Source organism: Sturnus vulgaris, chromosome 4 (assembly GCF_052056855.1).
Source record: "Sturnus vulgaris isolate bStuVul1 chromosome 4, bStuVul1.hap1, whole genome shotgun sequence".
NCBI lineage: Eukaryota > Metazoa > Chordata > Aves > Passeriformes > Sturnidae > Sturnus > Sturnus vulgaris.
In genome coordinates this window covers 1,735,559-1,762,046 of record NC_142246.1, presented here as the reverse complement: position 1 = coordinate 1,762,046, position 26,488 = coordinate 1,735,559, and the positions used below count along the sequence as shown (strand labels likewise).

The 26,488-nt window shown below is 57.6% G+C and overlaps 2 protein-coding genes across 5 annotated transcripts; both read right to left on the bottom strand.

The window, feature by feature from the left end:
• Positions 1 to 4: 4 nt before the first annotated feature.
• On the bottom strand, positions 5 to 11,211 carry IDH3B (isocitrate dehydrogenase (NAD(+)) 3 non-catalytic subunit beta). Of its 4 annotated transcripts, none has more exons than XM_014876143.2 (12): positions 11,157 to 11,211; positions 10,584 to 10,664; positions 8,829 to 8,927; positions 7,990 to 8,110; positions 7,815 to 7,875; positions 6,625 to 6,757; positions 5,336 to 5,469; positions 4,210 to 4,312; positions 3,073 to 3,219; positions 2,115 to 2,209; positions 1,949 to 2,009; positions 5 to 132 (listed from the first exon to the last, which is right to left on the bottom strand). In XM_014876143.2, the coding sequence occupies exons 1-12, from the start codon at positions 11,190 to 11,192 to the stop codon at positions 55 to 57; spliced, it is 1,149 nt and encodes a 382-aa protein (XP_014731629.1). In that variant the 5' UTR covers positions 11,193 to 11,211; the 3' UTR covers positions 5 to 54. The 4 variants fall into 4 exon arrangements, with proteins under 4 accessions (XP_014731629.1, XP_088019030.1, XP_088019027.1 ...); XM_088162904.1 differs by having other exon boundaries at positions 8,829 to 8,894; positions 11,157 to 11,208; XM_088162901.1 differs by lacking the exon at positions 5 to 132 and adding an exon at positions 424 to 1,475.
• A 555-nt stretch (positions 11,212 to 11,766) lies between these two features.
• VPS16 (VPS16 core subunit of CORVET and HOPS complexes) lies at positions 11,767 to 26,375 on the bottom strand. Its single transcript, XM_088162898.1, has 24 exons — positions 26,217 to 26,375; positions 25,464 to 25,552; positions 25,268 to 25,362; positions 24,376 to 24,504; positions 23,755 to 23,899; positions 23,298 to 23,413; positions 22,693 to 22,815; positions 21,764 to 21,819; positions 21,545 to 21,634; positions 20,916 to 21,010; positions 20,507 to 20,583; positions 20,286 to 20,417; positions 18,155 to 18,282; positions 18,032 to 18,067; positions 16,892 to 17,000; positions 16,682 to 16,816; positions 16,020 to 16,128; positions 15,362 to 15,459; positions 14,589 to 14,693; positions 14,060 to 14,137; positions 13,249 to 13,418; positions 13,089 to 13,185; positions 12,294 to 12,397; positions 11,767 to 12,052 (listed from the first exon to the last, which is right to left on the bottom strand). The coding sequence occupies exons 1-24, from the start codon at positions 26,267 to 26,269 to the stop codon at positions 11,908 to 11,910; spliced, it is 2,514 nt and encodes an 837-aa protein (XP_088019024.1). The 5' UTR covers positions 26,270 to 26,375; the 3' UTR covers positions 11,767 to 11,907.
• Positions 26,376 to 26,488: the final 113 nt, after the last annotated feature.

The following is a 26,488-nucleotide window of genomic DNA, read 5'->3' as shown; positions in this document are numbered from 1 at the left end:
ACAGTCACGCCTGAGGCCACTTTATTGGAGTCACCAGGGGCAGGGGTGAGGCCACTACACCTCCAGGGCATCAATCACGGCCTGGGTGAAATCCATGGAGGTGGAGTAGCCCCCCATGTCCGCCGTGCGCACCTGCAAGGAGACGGGAGGTTAGGGACGAGGAGGGGTTGGGGACAAGGAGGGGACCTGCAAAAGCGGGGTCCCCCTGGCCCCCACCTGGGCCGTGGCACTCTGGGCTTGGCTCCCTGGAGCCCTCAGCACCCCCAAAAGTGTCCCTGTGTTTTGGGGCTGGTGGCCCCCTCTGCCCCACAGCAGCACCCCGGTTTGGTTCAGGCTCTGGTTTCAGCATTTCCTCCCCAGTTCAGCACCCCAAAAGCTGCCCCGGCCCCCCCAAGGCCGTGAGGTCCCCCCAGGCCAGGGAGGGAAGCGTTGGACCCTTTATTAGCAAAGCAGGATTACAGAGCACGACACGATGGCACAGCCCCAGAGCCCCGGGCTGACACCAGGCCTGTCCCACAGGGCACAGGGATTATGGGATCAGCCCTGGAACTCCCCAATTCCCACGGGATCGGGGGCACAGAGTGCAGCTCCCCCACCCACCCTGCCCCAGTTCTGGAGTGTTCCAGGGTCACCTCATGCCTGGAATTGTCCCTGCATGGGGGCCCTGTGCCAGCAGCTGCCACGGGGGTGGAGGGTGGGGGATGTCACCCTGGTTATTGCTAAAAGCTGGATGAGATGGGAACAGGGAACAGAGATCCCACAAATCACACTGGTCCCACAGGAATGGGGTTCCCACATTCAAGAGGATCCTATGGGAATGGAGGTCCCATAATTGTCCCATGAGAATCCCAAAAACCACTCTGGTCCCACAGTTACAAGGATCCCAAAAGTGGGGATCCTGCAGTCACAGGGATCCCATGAGAATGGGGGGTCCCAGTCAGAATTCCTGTTCTCACAGAGATCCCAAAATCCCATTGGTCCAACAGTCACAGTGATCCCATAGAACTGGGGATCCCACAATCAAAGGATTCCCATGGGATTGGGATCCCACAGTCAGAGTTGCTGTTCTCACAGGGATCCCAAATCCCATTGGTCCCACAGGAGTGATTATTCAGTAAGGGGGAATCCCGTGGGAATGGGGGTCCCAGAACCACGGTGGGTGGTCCCAACGTCCTTAGGAGCTGCCTTTGAGTTTGGGGCACTGCCCCATCCCCCCAAACCACCCCAGTGAACCCCAAAATCCGCACTGGCCACCTCCATGGAATGATCCCTGCTGGGGATGGGGTAGGGAAAGGATTCCTGGGGTTACTGGGGCACCCCCCTGCCTGGGGGGCAGGGAGGGGATTTGGGGAGGGGCTGAGGCGCTGGGGGAGCTGCTGGGGGCCCTAAGCCCCATAGTGGGGGTGCAGGTTGTCAATGACGGACTTGACGAAGTCAGAGGTGGTGGAGTAACCGCCCAGGTCCCGAGTCCGGACCTGCAAATCCAACACAGGGAGGGAGGGGAAAAAACGGGGGAAAGGCGGCGGTGAATGGAGAGAACGGGCTGGGACAGGGACAGGACAGGAGGGGGAGAGAGAGAGGGACCCTCCAGAGCCCTGCCAGGAGCTGGGAATGGGGCTGTGGAATGTCCCTGAGAATCCCTGCCAGGACCTGGGGCCGTGGAACTATCCCTGAGAGCCCCGCCAGGACCCAAATGGGGACAGGGCCATGGAGGATCCCCTAACCCTGCCAGAAAGTCCCTCCCTCACCAGGACATGACCACAGGGGCTGGGCACAGCTGTGGGGCTGGGGTTGGAGCTGGAGAGAGGAAAAGAAACAGAATTGCAGCTGGAGAGAAGAGAGGAACCAGAATTCCAGCTGGAAAGAGGAGAGGAGCCACAATTCCAGCTGGAGAGAAGAGAGGAACGAGAGAACGTGACACCAGCCCTACCCATTGCCCCACACTCACTTTGCCACCTTTGATCACCTTCTTCACTGCATCTGAGACCATGTTGGAGTGATATTCCAGGCTGGAAAACAGGGGGAAGCAGGGGGTCAGCCCCTCAGGATCCCCCCCAAAACCCCCCCAGACCCTCAGAATGCCCCCCAAGCCCCCCTCAGAGCCCAGCACGTACTTGAGGTGCCGCAGCATGTTGGAGGCCGAGAGCAGCATGGCCGTGGGGTTGGCGATGTTCCTGCCCACGGCCTGGGCAAAGGGGTGCCGGGCTCCCTGTGGGACACAGGGCAGGGTGACAGGGACATCCCAGCCTGACAGATTTGGGATTTTCCCTCTGGAATCCCCTGTGGGATTCCCCTCCTCTGTCTTAGGTTGCAATACAGGATGTGACCAGAAGTTTGTATTCTGTCACCAGCTGTTAAAACCAGCTGGGGCAGTGATCCTGATCTCTGTGGGAGATATTCTCTGCTAATGGAACATCTGTCAAACAGCTGGGGCAGTGTTCTTTATCTTTTCCACAACCCATCCTTCCTGCAGGAGATATCTCCTGTTAATGGGCCATGGAGTCCCAGGGCATGGCTGATCAAATTCCATCATCCCATTGGGTCCCACTAATTAACTGATGAAATTCCATCATCCCATTGGGAGATGCTCCACCCAGGGGGAGGAGCCAAGCCTTTCCTGCCCAGATAAAATCTGAGGTTTGGAACACCAGGGCAGCCTTTTCCCACTGGATCCCAGAGGAAAACTGGAACTTTCCACATCATCACTGGACCTTGGGAGGAAAACTGCACCTTCTCCAGGAGCCCTGCTCCAGCAGAGCCACATCTGTCACTGCAGGAGGATGCAGCCACCATGGAATGGGACTGCACCAACCCCTGACTGACTGACAGGTGTCAGCTTGGATTCTCACTCTCTCAGTGTTTTGGGTTTGTTCTCTACAATTCTGCATTTCTATTCTAATTTTCCTAGTAAAAAACCATCATTCCTATTCCCATACCTTTACCTGAGAACCCCCCTTTCATTCCAAAACGACAATAATTTAGAGGGAGGGGGTGTGGGGGGTTCACATTGCCCATTTCAGGCTCCTGCCTCTCTTGGCACACCCCCCCTGTTCCAAGCCCAGCCCTGCTCACCAGCTCGAACACGGCGTACTCGGCGCTGTAGCTCTCGCCGGGCACGACGCCGGCGCCGCCCACCAGCCCCGCTGCCAGATTGTCCACGATGTTCCCGTACAGGTTGGGCATCACCAGCACGTCAAACTGGTAGGGATTCTGCACCAGCTGGGGTTGGGAATGGGGAATGGGGAATGGGGAAGGTTGGAACAGATGGGGGGGAAGCTCAGCCCCACACCCGGGACAGGACGGTCAAGGGGTGTCCAACTGAAATTCCAGGATTTCGTGCTTGGCACGGCAGCCTGGAGCAGCAGTGATGGGATTGGGGGAGGGTTTAGGGATTGAGGGGAGGTTTTAGGGTTATAAAGAGGAGGTTTTAGGGCTTGAAAAGGAGATTTTAGGGATTGAAAAGGAGATTTTAGGGATTGGAAGGGAGTTTTAGGGATTGAAGGGGAGTTCTTAAGGATTGAAGAAAGGGAGTTTTTAGGGATTGAAGGGGAGTTTTCAGGGAGGTTTTAGGGCTATAAAGAGGAAGTTTCAGGGATTGAAAAGGAGATTTTAGGGATATAAAGGGAGCTTTCAGGGATTGAAGGGGAGGTTTTGGATATAAACGGGAGTTTTTAGGGATTGAAGGGGAGTTTTTAGGGCTATAAAGAGGAGGTTTAGGGATCGAAAAGGAGTTTTTAGGGATTGGAAGGGAGTTTTTAAGGATTGAAGAAGGGGAGTTTTTAGGGCTATAAAGAGAAGGTTTGAGGCATTGAAAAGGAATTTTTAGAGATGTGAAGGGGAGTTTGTGGATAAAAAGGGGAGTTTTTAGGGATTCGAGTTTTTAGGGATTGAAGAGGAGTTTTTATGGATATGAACACACACAGCCCCAGTGAGGCTGCAGGAACCCAGGTCCCCCAAACTCCCCCAGGGAGCAGCACTGGGATGGCCCTGGATCCACAGGCTGAGCAGGGCCAGGTGAGACAGAGCTGGGAATGCTGGGAATTCTGGGAATGCTGGGAGGGCTCCTGCCTGGCACGGGGTTTGGAGGTTCCAGCTCCTCAGGGAGCAGCAGCCGGGGGGTGGGAAGGGGACAGGGATGGGGACACACCCAGGGGTGTGGCCTAGGGGCGTGGCCAGCCCAGGGGTGTGGCCAGGTGGGGCGTGGCTCACCTGCATGCAGCAGTTGTCGATGATCATAGTGTCAAATTTGATTTTGGGGTACAGCTCAGCCACCTCCTTACAGCACTGCAGGAACAGCCCATCCCCCAGCTTCCTGTGACAGGGAACACCAGGAAGGGTTGGGGGAAATCCCAGAAGCTGCAGGGATCCACAGCACCTGGGATCTGTGACATCATTTGGGGCCCCCCATCCTGTTTGTCCCCCCCTCTCTCCCTGATGGGGATTTGTCCCAGTGGGAAGTGTCCAGGTGCTGATCCCAGAGCTCGGGATTCTGCAGGAATGACCCCACAGTGACCCCCCAATCCATGGGGAGAGGTGACAGGGTTGGTTGTTCTGTAGAAGCTGCACTGGGAATATCTGGACACTGATTCATCAATAAATCTGATCAGCAGCAGCTCCAGAGTCAGAGGCAGCTCAGTCCTGGCTGGGAGCAGAGCGAGGGAAAAGCCCCAACCCCAGGGAAATCCTGGGAGCAGAACAGGATCACAGAATCCTGGAATGGTTTGGGAGGAGAGGGACCTGGAATTTATTGATTCCATGGGCAGGGACAGCTCCCACTGCCCCAGGTGGATCCAACCTGGCCTTGGGCACTGCCAGGGATCCAGGGGCAGCCACAGCAAATCTGGGAATTGCAGCCCAGGCAGGAATTCCTTCCCAAGATCCCAGCCCAATCTCCCCTTTCCCAGTGGGAGCCATTCCCTGGGTCCTGTCCCTCCAGGCCTTGTCCCCAATTCCAGCTCTCCTGGAGCCCCTGCAGGGACTCTGAGCATTCCCTGGAATTTTCCCTTCTCCAGGGGAACATTCCCAGCTCTCTCATCATCCCTGACCTCATCCCCCATCCCCAAACTTCCAAAACTTCCCAACCTCTGGCATTTTTGGGGTGGCAATGATCCTTCTCCAGGATAACCCAGTCCTGGATGGATGGATCCATCCCAGCCAGGAATTCCTTCCCGAGATCAAACCCAAATCTTTTTTTTTTTTTTTTTCCCCAGCTTGAAGCCGCTCCCCCTCTCCTGCCACTCCAAACCCCTCCCAGGTGTCCTGGAGCCCCTGTGGGCACTGCCAGCTGGCTCTGGGAGGTGACCTGAGGGGACAGGGGGGTGACAGTGACACTCACATGATGTTGGCCTTGTGCACGGCCGTGACCTTGGCCCGGCCCTTCTTGGTGGCGTAGTCGAAGGCGAATTTGGCGATGCGCTGGGACTTGGCCCTGGTGATGATCTTCAGGCACTCAATCACCCCCTTGGCACTCTGGGGACAGGGACAGGGGGGTCACAGCCACCCCAGCGTGTCCCTGCCACCTGTCCTGCCTCCCTTCCCTCTCCTGATCACCATAATTCCATCTATTATGTGTTAGATGTTATATGTATTATTCTTATATATATTTATTATTATTAGCATCATTATTTTCTTAACTGCATGTATCTTATCATTAGAATTTTGTGCTGATTACTAAATACTTCTTACACCACCATTTTGGCTCAATTATTAAATATTTCTTATCATTACCAACACTTTGGTTCAATTATTAAATTGTCCTTATCAGCACCACCATTTTGGTTCAACTATTAAATATTTATGTCATCATCATTTTGGTTCAATTATTAAACTGTTCTTATCATCATCATTTTGGTTCAATTATTAAATTGGTCTTATCATTATCAACACTTTGGTTCAATTATTAAATTGTCCTTATCACCACCATTTTATTTCAATTATTAAATATTTCTTATCATCAACACCATTTTGGTTCAATTATTAAATTGTCCTTATCAGCATCACCGTTTTGGTTCAATTATTAAACTGTTCTTATCATCATCATTTTGGTTCAATTATTAAACTGTTCTTATCATCACCATTTTATTTAAATTATCAAATTGTTCTAATCTCAACCCAGGATTTTTTGCCTTTCCTTTCCAATCCTCCTCCCCTCTGGGAAGTGAAGGGGTGTCCCCATTCCTGGCCAGGTTTAGCCCAGGACAATATCCATGTGCCACTGTCCCTTTTTCCAGGCATGATCCCCCCCTGCAGCCACCCCAGTTTTCCCTAAATGCGTTCTTATCCCAAAATTCTCCCCTAATTCCATTGCTCCAGGCAGACCCAGAGTGTGCTGAGTAGGGAAATCAGGGAATGGGATGGAGAGACCTCAGAGTTGATCCCATCCCACCCAGGGACACCTCCCCTGTCCCAGGTGGGTCCAACCTGGCCATAGCAAATCTGGGAATTGCAGCCCAGGCAGGAATTCCTTCCCAAGATCCCAGCCCAATCTCCCCTTTCCCAGTGGGAGCCATTCCCTGGGTCCTGTCCCTCCAGGCCTTGTCCCCAATTCCAGCTCTCCTGGAGCCCCTGCAGGGACTCTGAGCATTCCCTGGAATTTCCCCTTCTCCAGGGGAACATTCCCAGTACCTCGTGCTCCAGGGAGCTGTACTCCCCCTCTGTCTGCTCCCTGATGATCACCAGGTCCAGGTTGTTGTGCCGGGTCTGGTACCCCGGCAGACTCTTCACGTGCACCACGTTGGCAAACAGGTCCAGCTTCCTCCTGGGAGGGACACGGGGACACGGGGACATGGGGACAGGGGGACATGGGGACAGGGTCACCCGGGGCTGCTCTGGGGTCCCCTCTGAGTGTTGGGGACACCCCCCTGTGCAGGGACAGCTCCTGATCACGGGTGGTCCCTCAGCAGTTTTGTTCCCCTCAGGAGTTTGGCTTCCCAATAATTCATTAATTAATAATTAATGGAGTTTTCCCCAGTGACTGTTCACTCCAAGTCCTAGGACCCCACGGTGAGCAGGATCAGCTCCTGGCCATGGAGTTTTGCTTCCCAATAACTCATTAATTAATAATTAATGTTTTGTTTTTTTTTTTTTTTCCCAGTGACTGTTCACTCCAAGTCCTAGGACCCCATGGCGAGCAGGATCAGCTCCTGGCTATGGATCATCCCTCAGTTTGGCTACCAATAACTCATTAATTATTAATTAACGGGGTTTTCCCAGTGACAAGCTCTGGGGGCTGCCCCATCACCTCCAGAAATTCAAAGGAAGCAGGATCAGCTCCTGACCATGGATTTTCCCTCAGGAGTTTGGCTTCCCAATAACTCATTAATTAATAATTAAAGGAGTTTTCCCAGTGACAGGTTCTGGGGGCCACCTCACCCACCTAAAGAATTTCCAGCAAAACAGGATCAGTCAACAGAGGCAGTTCCTGGCCATGGAATTTTGCTTCCCAGTAACTAATTAATTAATAATTAATGGAGTTTTTTCCCCACTGACATGCTCTGAGGGCCACCCCATCATTTCCAGAATTTCCAGGGAAGCAGGATGAGTCAACAGACGCAGCTCCCAGCCATGGATCATCCCTCAGCACTTTGGCTTCCCAAAAACTCATTAATTAATAATTAATGTTTTTTTTTCCCCAGTGACAAGCTCTGAGGGCCACCCCACACCTCCAGAGCTTCCAGGGAAGCAGGATCAGCTCCTGACCATGGATGGCCCCTCAGGGGGTTTTGTTTCCCATCCCACACAAAACCCCTCAGCATTTCCCACTCCTCTATAACTCATTAATGATGAATTAATTGATTTCCCAGGCCCTCCCTCACCTGAGCCTCATGTCATAGGACGCCAGGTCTCCCTTGTACTCCATGGGGGTGTGGATCTTCCCTGCAGGACACGGAGAGGGATGAGGACATGGAATTGTGCCAGTATCCCCCAAAAACCTCACCTGGCACAGCCTGAGGGACAGGGCCAGGGCCAGGGCCAGGGCCAGGTGCTCACCAATGAGGGCCACCTTGCTCTCCTTCATGGAATCCACGACCCGGTCCAGCTTCTCCTCGGACGCCGTGTTCTGCACCTCGCTCAGGTGGTGCTCGTCGAAGATCACGGGGACATTGCCAGCCTGGGGTGGGGACACAGCCACCCACGGTCACCTGGCAGCCTCAGGGACACGGCAGGGACACGTGGAGCCCTGAGCCAGCCACGGGGAGGAGGGAACTGGGGGTCGCTTCAGCGCCAATGGAATTGTGACAGTGACATTGATGGGATCATGGAATATTTCCCTTGGGAAAACCCTCTGAGGTCCCCTCAGCAGTGTCGAGGCCACCACCTGGGATGTCCCCAAGTGCCACATGCACAGGGCTGGTCAATGTCTCCAGGGATGGGGACTCCCCCACTGCCTTGGAGAGCCATTTTTGGGAGGAATTTTCCCAATATCCAACCCAAACCCTCCCAGGGATGAGGACTCACCCATGGGGACAGGGACACAAGGGACACACAGAGACACACACAAACACGCAGGGACACACATGTGAGACACAGGGACACTCAGGGACACACAGGGACAGAGGGACACTCACAGACACACAGGGACACACAGAGACACTTGGGGACACTCACAGACACTCAGGGACACTCAGGAACATACAGGGACAAACGTGTGACACAAAGGGACATGCAAGGACACTTGGGCACACACAGGGACACACATGTGACACACAGGGACACTCAGGACCATACAGGGACACACATGTGACACACAAGGATACTCGAGGACACTGAGGGACACTTGGGGACACTCAGGGCCAGCCGCTGCCCGTGTCCCCTGTCAGTGGCCGTACCTTGAAGACCTCCTTGACGGCGTGCATGAGCTCTGGCCCCACGCCGTCCCCCGGCAGCATCGTCACCTGGAACGTCCCCTCAGCCTTGGCATTGTGGGACTGCGGGCACACAGCGGGGTCACCCCAAAACCAGCCCCCAACTGGGGCCGAGGCACCCCCGTGAGTGCCCACACCCACAGGGACACGGAATTCCCACAGTTATGGGGTCACGGAATGCTGGGGATGGGAAAGGCCTGCAGGGCCACCGGTGGCCATGTCCCCAAGTGCCACATCCACAAATCCCTCCAAGGATGGGGACTCCAGCCTGTGCTGGGCAGCCATTTCCAGGTGGAAAATTCCCAATATCCAACCTAAACCTCTCTTGGCACAGCTTGGGGACGTGTCCCTTTGTCCTGTCCCTGTTCCCGGCTGTCCCCTCCTGTCAGGGAGTTGTGCAGAGCCACAAGGTCCCCCTGACCCCCCCTTTTCTCCAGGCTGAGCCCCTTTCCCAGCTCCCCCAGACCCTTCCCAAATCCATTCTTTTCTCCAGCCCCTCCAAGTCCTGTCCTGAGCACCCCAAACTCAGCCCAGGACTGAGCTGTCAATCCCTGTCCCTGTCCTGAGGCCACCCCGGGGGTGACACCACACCCGACACCACGGAGGGACCTTTTCCTCCCTCAGCACTTCCAGAAATAACCTCAAACTCTGCCCAGAGGAATTCCTGAGAGTTCCCAGCACAGCCCAGTGTTCCTGAATTCCCTCACTCCTGCCCTCAGGATCTCAGGGAATTCTGGACAGCAAATTTTAGGAGGAATTTCCCCAGTATCCAACCCAAATCTTTCCAAGGATGGGGACTCCTCTCTTGATTTTCCAGGAGCAATTTTCTCATTTTCCCAGCACAGCCCAGTGTTCCTGAATTCCCTCATTCCTGCTCCCTGCCCTCAGGATCTCATGGAATTTTGGACACCCATTTTTAGGAGGAATTTCCCCAAATCCTGGCACAGCCTGTGTTCCTGAATTCCCTCATTCCTGCTCCCTGCCCTCAGGATCTCATGGAATTTTGTCAAACCCCATTTTCGTGCTCACAGATCACAGAAGAACCTTGTTGATCATTCCTGGGATGTTCCACTCATCCCTTCCCTGCTTCTCTTTCCGCTTTCCTCAGCCCAGGATTCCCTGCTGGGAGCTGATCCCAGCATGAATCTCCCATTTCCACAGGGAATTCCTCCCCCAGTAAGGCCAGGAGCCAGGGAAACTCCAGAATTCCAGTGGGAACAGGGGAAGAAGGAGGGAGGGAGCCAAGAAAAGCTGAGAGTCACAAATTGGGAGCTTAAAAAGGCTGGAATCAAATGTCCAGGGCACAAATGGAGCTGCTGGGCAGTGATTAAATATCAGGAAGCAAAGCTGAGGGAAGGGCAGTGGCTCAAGGTCACTCAGGGCTGAGCCTTTCCCTCAACATTTCCCATGGAATCAGGGAATTTTCTGGGTGGGAAAAGCCTCAGAGAGCCCCCAGCACTGCCAGGGCCACCACTGACCATGTCCCCAAGTGCCACATCCCCAGGGATGTTAGACCCCCCCGCCCAACCATGGGGACTCCACCCCTGCCCTTCCCAGCAAAGAAAATTCCCAATATCCCACCCTGGCATAACTTGAGGCCATTTCCTCTTATTCCCGACCCCCTCCCTCCTGTCAGGGAGTTTTGGGGGGGCGGAAGGTCCCCCCTGAGCCTCCTTTTCCCCCCACAAATTCCCCGTCCCTCCCCCAGGCCCTGCTCACCTTGGCCTGGGCTTGCTGCAGGAGGGCGGCCGAGGTGCCCAGCCCCCGCCACACCCCGAGGCTCTGGGCACGCAGGAGGCCCTGGGGGTGCGGGGGAAGGGGTGTCAGAGCTCAGAAAGTCCCCTCAGGGGGTGTCCCCCCACCCCCAAAATAACCCCAAAGTGTCACCCCCAAAATGACCCTCCCCAACCCAGCCTGAAGCTTCCCCTCCCCAAAACTGATACTCCTCAAATTGAACCCCCCCGGCCCTGACTTCACACTCTGACCCAGACTGACGCCCCCAGACTCAGACTGACCCCCCCAGACTCAGACTGACCCCCCAGACTCTGTCTGACCCCCCCAAACCCCGTCTGACCCTTCCCAGCCCTCACTGCCCCCTCAGCCCTCGCTGCCCCCTCAGCGCTCACCCGATGTCAGGCCCGGTGAAGGACGAGGTCAGACCCCGTTTGACCCCCCCGACTCCCCATACCCCATCCCCCACCTCCGAGCGATCTCCCCCCCTCATTCTGTCCCCTCAGCCGCCATCACCGAGCCCCCTCTCCCCTCACCGCCCCCTGTCTCGCTCTCCCTCACCGCCGCCGCCGTCCGCCCTGCGCTGAGCGCCGCCATCTTTGCGGGCCCACAATGCACCGCGGCCGCGGGGAGGGCGCGGGCGCGTGACGTCAGAGGGGCGGGGCCCCGCTGGCCCTGCGGCGCCCCCTGTCGGACGAGCGAGACAGCGCGGGGAAGGGACCCCCCCCAGGGACATCCCCACTGTCCCTCCAGTGTCCCCTCAATGTCACCCGGCAGGGACTCCCCAGTGTCCTCCCAGTGTCCCCCAGGGACGCCCCCAATGTCCCCCCAAGGACCCTTCAATTTCCCCCCAGGGACCCCCCCAATGCCCCCCCAGTGATCCCCTCAATATCCCTCCACTATGCCCCCAGTGATCTCCCAAGGACCTCCCAGTGTCCCCTCAATGTCCCCCCCAGGGACCCCTCGATGTCTCCCCATTGTCTCCCCAGGGACTTCCCAGGGACCCCCTCCAATGTCCCCCCGGGACCCCTCAATGTCCTCCCAAGTGACCCCTGGGGACAGCCAGTGACCTCCCCCTCCAAACCCCTGGAACCGTGTGTCCCCTGCCTGTCCCCTCCCACCCCACCCCGCTGTCCCCAAAGCCCCCAGGCCCCTCCTTGGTGACACAGGACACGGAGCTCTTCTCTTTATTGCACAAGGAGCGAGGGGACCACCACGTCCCCAGCGTGGCCACCTTCGCCATCCAGCGAGGAGGAGGAGCAGGAGGAGTGTCCCAGGGAGTGTCCCCAGGGGTGTCCCCAGGGTTTGGGGGTCACTTTTTGAGGAGCTGTGCCCGTGCCCGGTTGAGCTTTTCGGCCACGGCGCCGTCGGTGCCGGCCGAGCACCGCGCCAGCACCAGGCTCATCTCGGCCTCGTTCTTGCGCTCGATGGCCGCCTCGGCCGCCTGCTCCAGGTCCCTGCAGAGCCACAGAGCCGTGTGGGGACAGCACGGGGACAGAGGCCACCGCCAGGGTGTCACCGCTGTGCCACCACCCCGCTGTCCGCACCGGCGTCACACCCACCCCCCCACCAAATGCGCCCGCCGTGGAGGCAATTCTGTGCGCTGCCACATCCCAGCTGTGCTCTGCCACATCCCAGCTGTGCGCTGTCACATCCCAGTGTCCCCCAGTGTCCCCAGGGTGTCCCCCCAGCACGCACCCCACGAGGACGAAGGCCTTGACGCGCTGCTCGGGCGGCACACGCGGCGCGTACTTCTTGGCCTCGTAGCGGTTGTGGTGCTTCACCGCCACCTCCACGAAGGGCTGGGGAGGGAGGGACAGCGGGGACAGGTGAGGAAGAGCAGGGGAGAAGGGGGAGAGGAGGAGGGAGGGGCTGGGGAGAGGAGGAAGAGGAGGGGAGAAATGGAGAGGGGAGGAAGAGGATAGGGAGGTCAGAGACGGATAAGTGTGGAAGAGCTGAAATGGGAAGGAAGAGGATGGGAAAGCTGAGAGATGAAGAGGATGGGAGAGATGGAGAGGGGAGGAAGACTATGGGAGGGTCAGGGAGGGGAGGAAAAGCAGGGGAAAAGGGGAGAAGAGGCAGAGGATGGAAAGAGGAGGAAGAGGATGGAAGAGCTGAGAGAGGAAGAGGACAGGAGAGATAGAGAGGGGAGGAAGAGGATGGGAGGGGAGGAGAGAGGAGGAAGAAGATGGGAAACATGCAGAGGGGAGGGAGAGGGTGAGAGGGTTAGAGAAGGGAGGGAGATAGGAGGACTGGAGAGGGAAGAGTGTGGAAGAGCTGGAATGGGGAGGAAGAGGATGGGAGAGTGGGAATGGGGAGGAAGAGGATGGAAGGTCTGGAGGAGGATGGGAGAGCTGGAATTGGGAGGAGGAGGAAGTGAGAACTAGAGAAGGAGGAAGAGGATGGGAGGGCAGGGAGGGGAAGAAGAGGATGGGAGGGCTGGAATGGGGAGGAAGATGCTGGCAGGACAATGAGGGGGTGACTGCCTCTCACCAGGTACCCAATGGGCGACTTCTTGCTCTTGGAGAACTTCTCCATCTCCTCCCAGTCCCCGCGGGTGGCCAGGGCGTTGATCTTCAGCCACCAGTACCTGGGCACAGGGGGTCAGGGCTGTCCCTGGAGCCCCCCAGAACCCCCCTGAGCCCACCCCCACCTCTTGTCCGGGATCCTGAAGTCCCTGTAGAGCTGTTCAGCTCGCTTGTGGTGCCCGTCCAGGATGAGGGTGGCCACGGTGTCGTGCAGGGACAGGTCCAGGTAGGGCTTGTCCAGCTCCTCCTGCAGGTGCCGCTGCAGCCGCAGCAGCTTGATCTGCTCCTCCGTGGCCTGGGCCACCGGGCCAGCTCTGCGGTCACTGGCCCAGCCTCCGTGTCCTTGGCCCAGCCCCAGAGTCCCTGATCCAGGCTCAATGTCCCCATCTCAGCCCCAGGATCCCCATCCCAGCCTTGTTGTCCCTGTTCCAGCCTGAATGTCCCAATTCCAGCCTCAGGGTCCCTGTCCCAGCCCTGGAGTTCCCAGCCTGTGTCCCCATCCCAGCCCCGAGGTCCTCGACCCACTCTTGGTGTCCCTGGCCCAGCACCTGGGTGCTTGTCCCAGTCCTGTCCCAGCCCCAGAGTTCTGTCCCAGCCTCAGTGTCCCCATCTCAGCTCCAGGATCCCCATCCCAGCCCTGATGTCCCTGTCCCACCCTTGGGGCGGCTGTCCCACCCCACAGTCCCCATCTCAGCCCAGTTCCAGCCTCAGGGTCTCTATCCCAGTCTCAATGTTCCAATTCCAGCCTTGGGGTTCCCATCCCAGCTTTGAGGTCCCTGTCCCAGCCTCGATGTCCCCATTCCAGCCATGGCCCTGGACAGCCAGGACAGCCAGCCACCCACCCAGACAGTTTTGTCCCCAGGGCAGGGACAGGTGACCTTGTCCCTGGTATCCCCCTTGTCCCCGGTGTCCCCCGTGGCACCTGGGCACTCTCACCTTGGCAGCAAAGTCGTTCTTGGCCTTGTAGAACTCGTCCAGGGCGTTCTGCAGGGCAGCCACACGGCCCTCGATCCTCTGGGAATGGCACAGGGATGGCACGGGGACATGGCACAGGGATGGCACGGGGACATGGCATGGGGACATGGCATGGGGACATGGCACAGGGATGGCACAGGGACATGGCACGGGGACATGGCATGGTCCCATCATTCCCTGTGTGGAATCCTGACCCCCTGGGTGGGATCCCAACCTCCTGGCACACATGGCATGGGATGGGCACAGTCCCCCACAGCCCTAGGGTGCAAACTGGGAATGCCCCAGTCCCAAATCCAGAGCCCCATTCCCACACCCAGAGCCCCAATCCTGCATTCTCCAATCCCTAATTCCCCATCCTAAATCCTGAATTTCCCAAACCCGAATTCCCCCATCTCAAATCCCGAATTCCCCAATCCCAAATTCTCCAATCCTGAATAATTCCCCAATCCCGATTCCCCAATCCCCACCCCATCCCCAATCCCAACCCCACCTGCTGGCAGTAGCCCCCCTGCACGTGCAGGTTGCCCAGCTCCTGGTGGTTGTCGTCCTGGTTGTACAAATCCTTCAGCGTCTCCCGCTCCTGGTGCCGGCAGAACTGCGGGGACAGCACAGCTGGGGGGCAGGGGACACCCAGGGGACACCGGGGGGACACCCGGGGGGCACCCAGGGGACATCTGGGGGCATAAGGGGGACATCCAGGCGGTCAGGGGGACACCCAGGGAACATCCGGGGGGACATCCAGGGGGTCAGGAGACATCTTGGGAGTCAAGGGGACACTTCGAGGGGCTGGGGGACACCCTGGGGTGTGGGGGACATCTTGGTGGTCAAGGGGACACTTTGGGAGTCAGGAGGACACCCAGGGGGGTGGGGGACACCTTGTGGGTCAGGGGGACACTTTGGGGAGCTGGGGGACACCCTGGGGGTGTGAGGGACATCTTGGGGATCAGGGGAACATCTTGGGGTCAAGGGGACACCCAGGGCAGTTTTGGGGGGGCTCAGGCGTGTCTGGGGTTCTCAGGCTGGTTTTGGGGTGCCCAGGGTGTTTCTGGGGTGCCCAGGGTGTTTTTGGGGTCCTGACCTGGCGGTACAGGCTGAGTGCCCAGGGTGTTTTTGGGGTGCTCAGGCTGGTTTTGGGGTGCCCAGGGTGTTTTTGGGGTGCCCAGGGTGTTTTTGGGATGCTCAGGATGTTCTTTGGGGTTCTCAGGGTGTTTTTGGGGTGCCCAGGCTGTTTTGGGGTGCCCAGGCTGTTTTTGGGGTGCTGACCTGGCGGTACAGGCTGAGGGCCACGGGCTGGTTCTGCAGGGTCATGAAGAAAGTGCCGCGGTTCAGCTCGTTCTTGAGGTGCAGCACGACCGTGTACACTGGGGACAGGGACAGCATTGGGGACAGGATTGGGGACAGGATTGGGGACAGGGGGGACAGTGGGGTTGTGGGGGACACAGAAGGATTTGGGTCGGGTTTTTTTTCTGCATCTCTGCACCCCCCCGACCCTCCACGTGCTCCCCAGAGACCCCAAAATGTCCCCAAAAGGCTCTCCCAGACCCCAAAATGCTCTCAAGGGGCTCTCCCAGATCCCCAAAAACATTCCCAACGTGTTCCCTCAACCCTGTAACATTCCCAAGGTGTTCTCCCAGACCCCACAATCTCCCCAAAGCCTTCTTCCAGACCCCAAAGTAATCCCAAAGCACTTCCCCAGACCCCAAAACATTCCCAAAGTGCTCTCCCAGACCCCAAAATGATCCCAAGGTGCTCCCCCAGACCCCGTAATTCTCCCAGAGTGCTTGCCCCAACCCCAAAACGTTCCCAAGGGGCTCCCCCCGACCCCAAAATGATCCCAAGGGGCTCCCCATGATCCCAAAACGTTCCCAAGAGGTTCCCCAAAGACCCCGAATCCTTTCCCAGCCCGTTGCTGTCCCCTCACCCAGGTCGGTGTCCCCGCTCTCGATGGCCTTGCCCAGGGCCAGTTTGCTGCGTTTCATCTTCAGCAGCAGCGGCACCTGCTCGCCCGAGCGGGGCTCGTACTCCAGCAGCTGTGGGGGCACAGCTGGCACCGGGGGTGGCCACCAGGGACCCCCCCTGGGCTACTGAACAGCCTCATGGCCACCTCGGGTCCCCCCTTGGCCACTGAACAGCCTCATGGCCACCTCGGGTCCCCCCTGGGCTACTGAACACCCTCATGGCCACCTCGGGACACCCCTGGAACAGTGCCCACCTCGATGGCCAGTTCAGGACCCCCTGGGCCATTGCCCACCTTGATGGTCAGCTCAGGTCCCCCTGGGCCAGTGCCCACCCTGATGGCCACCCCGTGAACCCCCTGGGCCACTGAACACCCTCATGGCCACCTCGGGTCCCCCCCAGGCTAGTGCCCACCTCGATGGCCAGCTTGGTTCCCATCTCAATGGCCAGCTCAGGATGCCCTGTGCCAGTGCCCACCCTGATGGCCACCCAAGGACACCCTGGGCTAGTTTCCACCTCGATGGCCAGCTCAGGTGACCCCTGGGCCAGCTCCCACCCTGATGGCCACCCAGGCACCCCCTGGGCCAGTGCCCACCTCGATGGCCAGCTCAGTGCCCCCCGGGCTACCTTGATGGCCAGCTCGGTGCGGCCGCAGTCGTAGGCGCGCGTGGCGATGTCCGAGTACGAGATGCCCGCCGTGTCCCCCAGCTTCTGGTTGATGGCCTGGGCCACCTCCTCGTCAGACTTGTCCTTCTGCTGCACCTGTGGGGCCAGCAGGCAGTGTCCCCAGGTGTCCCCAGGGGGTTGCCCAGCCCCCGGAGCAGGTAGCCCCCTGACCTTGTAGCAGGCCCAGTGTGCCAGGATGCGGCTGACGCCCTGGATCTCCGGCAGCCGCAGGAACTCGCAGATCCGGATGGCCAAGGGGTACAGGCGGCGCAGGACCAGCCTGGGGACACCGGGGGGGACATCAGGGGGGACAGGGGACACCGGGGGGGACAGGGGACATGGAGGAGTCAGGGGCACATGGAGGGGACAGGGGGGACATGAGGGGGGGTCAGGAGACACCAGGGGGTCAGGGGACACTGCGGGGGACAGGGGACACCAGGGACAGGGGGACACCAGGGGGTCAGGGGACACACTGGGGGACACCAGGGGTGTCAAGGGGACACCCAGGAGGTTTGGGGGACACATGAGGGGTCGGAGGACATGGAAGGGACAGGGGACACCAGGGGGAACAGAGGACACCAGGGGGGTCAGGGGACATGGAGGGGACAGGGGGACACGCATTGTGGGTACAAGGGGCTGAGGAGTTGGGGTTGGGTTTGGGGATGTCCCCAAGTGCTTGGAGCTGCTCAGCCCCTGGATATGGGAATGGGATGGGAATTTGGGACAGGGAATGTGGGATGGGGATTGAGGGATGGGAAATTTGGGATGGGGAATTTGGGATGGAGAGGGTTTGGGGACATGCCCAAGTGCTTGGAGCTGCTCAGCCCCTGGATATGGGAATGGGATGGGAATTTGGGATGGAGAATTTGGGATGGGGAAGGTGGGATGAAGACTGAAAGATGGGAACCTTGGAATGGGGAATGTGGGACAGGGAATTTGAGATGAGGAATATGGGATGGGGAATGTGAGATTGGGAATTTGGGATGGGGAACGTGGGACAGTGAATGTGGGATGGGGAATGTGGGGTGGGAACTCTGGGACAAGGAATACAGGACAGGGAATTTGGGATGGGGAATATGGGACAGGAAATTTGGAACAGGGAATGCGGGATGGGGAATACGGGGTGGGAACTCTGGGGTGAAGAATGTGGGATGAAGACTGTGGGATGGGGAATTTGGGATGGGGAACATGGGATGGGGAAGGTGGGATGAGGATTTTGGGACAGGCAATGTAGGATGAGGATATTAGGATGGGGACTGTGGCACGGAGAATTTGGGATGGGAACTACGGGAAGGCTCGGGACGCTCTCACCTGTCCAGCAGCACCTCGATGGTGAGCTGCTTGTATCTGTAGGGACAGTCAAGGCACATTTGGGATCACCAATCCCCCAGGAATGCCCTGATCCCGCTCCAGGCAGGATGTGCAGTAGGATACTGGGTGAAGGTGAGCGGGATCCCGATCTGGTAGTCCCGGATGGCGTTGAGGACCCGCAGGTCCTGGCACATCCGCACGAACCCCTCCGGGGGAAACTTGTCCAGGAAACACTTCCCAAAGGAAGCTGCCTGTGGCATTGGGGGAAAAGAAAAGCAGGGGGAAAATCAAGAGGGAAAATCCTTTGGTTTCAGCCTCTCCCCTCCTGCTGCTGCCGTGTCTGTGCTCAGATAATGCCACGAGCCAGGGGACAAAGGTGATTTGTGAGCAGGGAAATGGGATTGTTGGGAAGGATGAATTAGGGAAACCTTATGAGTGCCTAGCAAAAGACTTTGAGAATATGGAAAATATAAATGAAATAGAAATGATAGCAATTTTCGACTGTGGGGCTGAAAGCAACTGAATGCCTGAAGGCCCCTTTGTTTAGATAATGTTAGATGCTGCAAATACCAAAAAACAAACAGACATCCTCCCTAGGCATGGCAGGAAGGGTCCCAGATAAAATTTAGAGATGAGACAAGCAGTAAAACATGGTAATATAGTGATTCCTATAGGTTGCATGTAAATGTTAAAGAATTTGTATCTTGTATTAGATTGGTTAGTGGAAATTAGAATATTCAACATAGAAGAAGATTTAATGTATTGTAAACGGGAAAATCGCTCTCTTATGCTCTTACTCTCTTCTTTCTTATTTTCTTGTGCTCTCTTCTTTTACTCTCACTCTCTCCCTCTCTCTGCCCTGCTCTGAGCTGTGGCTGCAGTTCCCAGCAGGGCCTTATATAAACCCAAACCCTATGAAATAAACTGCAAACTTCAACACCAGAATACAGAGAGCGCCTGAGTTTGTCCCGACCGTCCCATGGGATTGCAAAAAGAGATGGAACAGAAGTGAGGTTTTAACCCCCCAGCCCGATTTTGCTGTCTGTGAGAGGGGGATTTTATCACTGCTGTCCACTGGGAACCTTCCTGACCTTCAGTTTGCTGGAGGAGCACTGCACTTCTCTGAGATGTGTGAAGACAAGATTTCAGAAGACACAGATGCTGCTGTGAGCTCTCTGGAGCAGAGCAGAGCCCTCACCACAACAGGCTGGGCCAGCAAATCCCCTGGAACAGCTCCAGCAGCTTCTTCTGTGCTCTCCATCCCCCTGAGCTGATGGGACCCCTGCATTTCCCAGACCAGACGAAAACATCCTCCCCCATCTGCATTGCAGGGCTCTCCGGGGGAAAGAGGGAGAGAAAACTGTGTATAATACCCACAGGAGGCTGGCTCGAGTGTTTGCTTCAAAATTTAGATTTCCTTCTGTTGTACAGCCTCCTGCAAGTGTTCTCCATCCCCCCTCTGCCAGACCATGCCAGCACTAGCATTTCTCAGCTGCCAAAGCCTGCTGGCCTGGGACTTCATTTCTCTGTGTGTCACAATCTACCAGCAGAAGCCTTGTCATTGCAATTCCTCACAGGTTTTCTTCTGCTGTTATTGGGAAGGAGGAGGATTTGACAGGAAGGTCTCACAGATATCTGTGTAACAGGAAGATCTTTGAATGTAGAAGCTGAAGAAGGAATAGAAATGAGAGCAAGTTTTGATATAGAAGAGAAGAATTGCTGAGCCAGTCTGGCTGGGTAACTAGAAGGCAAAGGGTAAAATGAGTTGGAAGGGGCTTTTATGGCTCTGAGCAAAGGATAAATTCACCTCAAACAAAAGATGTTTTTACCCGGCAAAAAGATTTTCACAGGCAAACAAGAAAGCCAGTGTTACAAGTGGAGAAAAGATCTCAGAATTTTCCACTGCAAGAAAACTGAAAAACAACTTCTACCTTAAACTGTGACACACCAACCTTTTGTGATTGGAAAACAGTAACATGAACATGGTAATGTTAGTGATGATAGGCTACAGGTAATAGTAAAAGTATTGACTGGTTGTTATGTATTAAAATGCTCTGTAATGAAAAGTGTGAAATGCATTGTAACCAGAACTAGAGTTGGTTTCAGACAAACCCACAGCTGTGGGCTGGGCTCTCGTCACCCACACCCGTGAATTGCTGAATCCTTTGGATACAACAAACGGCATTTAAAGATCCCCCTGGAGCCCCCATCCCTCATTTCAGCCCTTACAAGCTGTTTTTTGATCTCAGCTCACCCTCAGCAGGGATTTCTGTGTCTCGGGCTCGTGCTCGTAGCCCGCAGCCTCGATGCACTGGCCCACGGCCTCGGGGAGCAGCTGCTGCTCCCGGATCTCCCGCAGGTACTCGTCGGCTTTCTGGCTCTCCTTCTGCAGGAAAAACGGGAATGGGAGAATTCCTGGGACACAGATCTGGGGGTCACAGCCTGGTGGGTGTTTGGGGAGGGAGGGGGGGGTACCTCGTATTCCTTCTGTGCCTCCAGGAGCAGAGCGCCCGGAGCCATGGAGGCGATGCGGAAAATTTCCTGGCTGGCCTCTGCCAGGGATGGGGATAAAACACGGATGAGGGGCTGATCCAGCCTGGGGGTGCCACCTGACCCCAGTGCCAGGAGCTGGCAGCACCCTCCAGCACCGGGGTCAAGGAATGGACCTTAAATCCCATCCCATCCCATTATCCCATCCCATTATCCCATCCCACTATCCCATCCCATCCCCATTCCCATTATCCCATCCCATTTCATGTTCAGGGACACCTCCCACTATCCCAGGTGGATCCAACCTGTCCTTGAACATTGCCAGAGATCCAGGGGCAGCCACAGCAAATCTGGGAATTCCTGTGCCAGGTTCCCACACCCCAGGAAGACTCACCTGGGATCTCGTGCAGGAACTCGTGGGAGGAGCGGGACAGGATCCGGACCCCGTCCAGCTCGGGCACCAGGTGGGAATCCTCATCCAGGACAAAGCTGAGCTCCTGCTAAGGCCTGGGGCACGGACACGGCTCTGGGGCACTGCCCCAGTGAGGGGAATGCCAGGGGATGGGAAAGGACCTGAGAGTGTCCCATGGGATGGGAAAGGACCTGGGAACATCCCATGGGATGGGAAAGGACCTGGGAACATCCCATGGGATGGGAAAGGACTTGGGAACATCCCAGGGAACAGGAAAAGGACCTGGGAACATCCCCTGGGAGAGGGAAAGGACCGAGAACCAGAGTGGGGCTGGGAACATCCCATAGGACAGAAAAGGATCTGGGAGCATCCCTGGGGACAGGGGAAGGACCTGGGAACATCCCATGGGACACAGAAACGACCTGGGAGCATCTCAGGGAACAGAAAAGGGTCTGGAAGCCACTGTGGGGGCTTGGAGCATCCCATGGGGACAGGGGAAGGATCTGGGAGCATCCCCGGGGCCAGGGCAGCCAGGGGACCCCCAGGGGCAGCAGAGGGGGTGGCAGAGGAGGTGGCAGCAGCACTGGGGTGTCCCTGCTCCCAAAGGATACCGGATGCACTCCGAGGAATTGCCCACCACCATCAGCTGCCGCTCCCAGGCCAGCACCACGGCTCGCTGCCGGCTCCGGGGCCGCGTGCACCTGGGGGACCCCAACCCCATGGACCCCATCAGCCCCGGGACCCCCAAACCTGCAGCAGGGTCCCCACAGAGCTGAGGGGGACCCCAGGAAAGGCTGGAGGGGGGGAGTGGCAGGGTTTGGTTTGCTCACCAAACCATCTGCTTGGGAGGGGAGCGCACGCCGGTGTTGAACTCGCAGAATTTTTCCTGTGGGAGAGGAGAGGGCTCAGGGACACAGCTGGGAATGCGTGGGGTGGTCCCCACGGGAGATTCCAGACCCAGCTCCAAGAAATGTGGGAGGAAAAATTCCTGCATCTCCTCCCAAAAAGGGATTTGGGAGGTAGGGAAAGCATCGGTGCCAGCCCCGGGGTTGTGCCAGGATGGGAGGAGCTCTGAAATCCCCAGGAACCCCAAAGGTTTCAACCAAGTGAAAACACTAAAGGGGAATGGGGTGACAAAAGGGGCAGGGAAATGGACCAAAATTTGCTAAAATTACTACAAATGCAATCCTGAAATCATGGAAGAAAGGAAAAAAAGTGTGTTGAGGTGAGGAAATTAAATGCTAAAGAAAATAAAGGGAAAATTCCAAAACCAAGTGAAAACACTAAAAGTGAATGGAATGACAAGAGGGGCAGGGAAATGGACCTAAACTTCCTAAAATGAAAAATAAAATAACATAAAATAAAATAAAATCCTGAAATCATGGAAAAAAGAAAAAAAAATAAGTGTGTTGAGAAGATGGTAAAGAAATGAAATGTTTAGAAAAATAAAGGGAAAATTCCAAAACCAAGTGAAAATACTAAAAGGGACAAGAAGTGCAGGGAAATGGACCAAAACTTGCTAAAATTACTCCAAATAAAATCCTGAAAGAAATGAAATGCTAAAGAAAATAAAGAGATAATTCCAAAACCGAGTGAAAACACTAAAAAGGGAATGGGATGACAAGAGAGGCAGGGAAATGGACCAAAGCTTGCCCAAATAATCCTCACTGAAACTGCAAGATTTCATTCCCATTCCTGAAAGGGACCCCAGAGAGACCCCAAAGGGAGCCCCCAGCCCCCCCAGGGCAGGTGAGCTCACCTTGAGCGAGGCTGTGCCCATCCAGACGGTGCCAGAGTCACAGAACAGGGCGAGGTGACGGTGGGTGAAGGACACGGCCACGTGCAGGAACGGCCCCGCCGAGGGGCTCAGCCCTGGGGGGGTCTGACAGGGACAGGGGGTCACCAATGGGGCCTCAGAGTGACCCCAGGGGACGTGGTGAGAACAGGGGGGGTCCCTTCCCACCCACTCAGCCCTCAGCTCTTTTCCACTTTGGGGCCTGGGAGAGTGGGAGGAAGGGGGTGGGAGAGAGTGGGGGGGGGGGGGTTGGGAGCATCCCATGGGATGGGAAAAGGACCTGGGAGCATCCTATGGGACAGGAGGGACAAAGAAAGGACTTGGGAATATCCCATGGGATGGGAAAATGACCTGGGAATATCCCATGGGAGAGGGGAAGGATCTGGGAGTATCCTATGGGATGGGAAAGGATCTGGGAGTATCTCATGGGACAGGAGAAGGACCTGAGAATATCCCATGGGATAGAAAAATGACCTGGGAGCATCCCAGGGGACAGGGAAAGGACCTGGGAACATCCCAAGGGACAGTGGGGACAATGGGGACAGCGGGGCTATCCCAAACCCCCTCACCACCACGGAGCAGGAGGTGTTGTCCAGCAGGAAGAGCTCCTGTCCCACGGCCAGCAGCACCACGGTCACCCTGTCCTGGGACAGCACGGCCCAGCACGGCGGGGGCTTCTGCAGCCCTGGGGACAGAGGGACACCGAGGGACACATGGACACAGAGGGACACCGAGGGACACATGGACACAGAGGGACAGATGGACACAGAGGGACAGGGGGACACAGGGGGACACAGAGGGACAGGGATGGACAAAAGGGACAGGGAGGGACAGACAGGGGGATTGGGGACAGAGGAGAAACACGGACAAGGGGATGTGGGGATGGGGGGACAGAGGGACATGTGGGACAGGGGGAAAGCAGAGACTGGGAACAAAGAGAGAAAAAAGGACAAGGGGACACGGGGATGGGGGGACAGAGGGACAGAAGGGGAACGGGGAGGACAGAAGGGACAGGGGGACACGCACCAGGGACCTCGGGCAGGCGGCGCAGCTTGAGGTCGTCGATGTTGGTGGCGAGGGAGAAGCGCAGCGCTCCCGTCAGGATGGCCACGCCCGTCCCGAACTCCGTGTGGAAAACCTGCGCCTCCAGCACGTGGTTCTGCAGCACCTCCTGTGCCAGGACACCGGCATGGGACACTGGGGACACCGGGGACACTGGGGACACTGGGGACACTGGGGACACTGGGGCACGCAGGGCTCGGCTCATGCAGGCGGTGAGGAGGGGAATTCCTGCCCTCGGGGATGGATCCCAGCTCTTTCCCGAGGGATGGGGCAGCCCCCGGCTCCCCTGTGGTGCCCCGTGGGGTCGATGCTGCATCCCCCAAATCCCACCCAGGGCATGTCAGGAGTGGCAGAACAAGGGGGGAATGGGAAAGGGGAGATTGGGGTGGGATCTTGGGAAGGAATTCCTGCCTGGGCTGGGTCCCTGGATCCCTGGAAGTGTCCAAGGCCAGGCTGGATCCACCTGCGACAGTGGGAGGTGTCCCTGCCCAGCCAGGGGTGGAACGGGATAGGCTGTGAGGTCCCTTCCCACCTTCCCCACCCCAAATCCCACCCCAAATCCCACCCCACATCCCAGTCCCTCACGTTTCCCATGCTGAAGTGCCGTTTGAACTCGCAGAACAGGTTGTAGACCAGGACAGTGCCATCCTCCTGGATGCACAGCAGGTCCTCCCCCGCTGTCCAGCCCAGGTGCACCAGGCGGCCGCTCTTCCACTGGGAATGGCAGGGAAGGGTCAGCCCGGACAGCCCGGAGCCAGGAATGGCCCTCCAGGGACACACCTGGGCTCAGCAGCCAGGGCTGAGCTCTGACAGCTTGTCCAGAGGTTGGACACCTCATCCACAGTTTGGACATCTCATCCAGAGGTTGGACACCTCATCCACAGTTTGGACATCTCATCCAGAGGTTGGACACCTCATCTAGAGGTCCAACACTTCATCCAAAGATCTAATACCTCATCTAAAGTTCCAACACTTCATCCAGAAATCCAAAATCTCAACTGCAGGTCCAATATCTCATCCAAAGATCCAACATCTCACCCAGAAGTCCAAAACCTCATCCAGAGGTCCAACATCTCATCCAGAATTCCAACACCTCGCCTGCAGGTCCCTGCCGTCATGGCACTGTCCCTCCACTGCCCCATGTCCCACCCAGCCCCAGGCAGGGGGGAGGGAGGATGATCCCATCCTCATCCTCATCTCATCCCATCCCTCACCAGCAGGGAAAGGATTCTCCTCCTGCTGCAAACCCCATTCCATGCTCTCCTCCTAGACCCAGACAGGATGAAGGGAGGATCCTGCTGCTCCAAACCCATCCCATCTTCCCATCCCAGGACAACAGGGACAGGATTCTCCTGCTCCAAACCCATCCCATCTTCCCATCCCAGGACAACAGGGACAGGATTCTCCTGCTCCAAACCCATCCCATCCTCTCCCATCCCAGGGCAGCTCCCTGTCCCCCAAACCCCTCCCAGCTCACCGGGACGCTGGCCAGGAGCAGCCCTGAGGCCGAGTAGATCTCCAGGAGCGGGCGGGCACCGGGGGTCTTGTCCCGCCGGGAATTCCTCAGCAGAGCTGGGAGGAGGAGGAGGAGGATGAGGAGGAGGGGACAGTCCCTGAGCCATCAGTGACACAGCCATGGCTCGGGGAGGGGGCTCGGGGGGGGCTGCACCCACCGATGGGACCCCCGTACGGGGCAGCTGCCACCACGCAGTCACGCAGGTCCTCCCGCAGCCCCCATTCCATGGAATAGAGCTCCAGCTTCCTGCCGGGACAGGGACACAGGGATGGGGGAGCCACAGACACCCCAAACCGGCCCTGGGACACCCCCGACAGACCCCAGGAGCCCCGAGACCCACTGACACCCCAGGAACCCCCAGGAACCCCCAGACCAGCCCAAGGAGCCAGGGCCACCTCGGCACCCCCCCAGTGACCCACAGGACCCTCCTCCCAGCCAACCCCAAGACTCGTGACCACCCAGGGACCCCTCAACCATCCCCGGGATCCCTCAATCACCCCTGGGCCCCCTCAACCATCCCCGGGACCCCTCAACCACCCCCAGGACTCCCATCCCCAGCCAGCCTCAAGATCCATGAGCACCACGAGACGCCGTCCAAGAACCTCCAAACCCCACAGACACCCCTGTGACCCCCATTCCCAGCCAGCCTCAAGATTCGTGACCACCCAAGGACCCCTCAACCACCCCCGGGACTCCCGTGGCTACCCCAGAATCCCCGGACTAGCCCCCCAGAACAGAACCCCACCTCAGCCATCTCCGGGACCCCCTTTCCATCCCCCCGAGCATCCCCGGGACCCCCTTCCCAGGCAGCCCCAACACCCATCGCTACTCCCGGGCAGCCCCGAGCCCCTCAAGAACCCCCGGGACCCCTCCCGCATCCCCGAGCAGCCTCGGGCTCGCTGCCCCTCACCGGTAGAAGGTCTCCTCGCCCAGCGGGTTCCAGTTGGCCGTGTAACAATCCATGGCGCGGCCGGCACGGGGGAACCGGGATGGGGTGAGGGGAACCGGGACCGACACCGGGATCGGGACCCGGCGGTCCCGGCACCACCCTCAGCGCGTCGCGCTTTGCACGTCGCGCCGTGACGCCGGGCTGGGCGCTGCCATCTTGGGTGAGGGCACGGCTAAGTGAATGGGGAACTGCAGCCATCTTGAGTGAGGGCAGTGGGAAAGGGGAACCGCCGC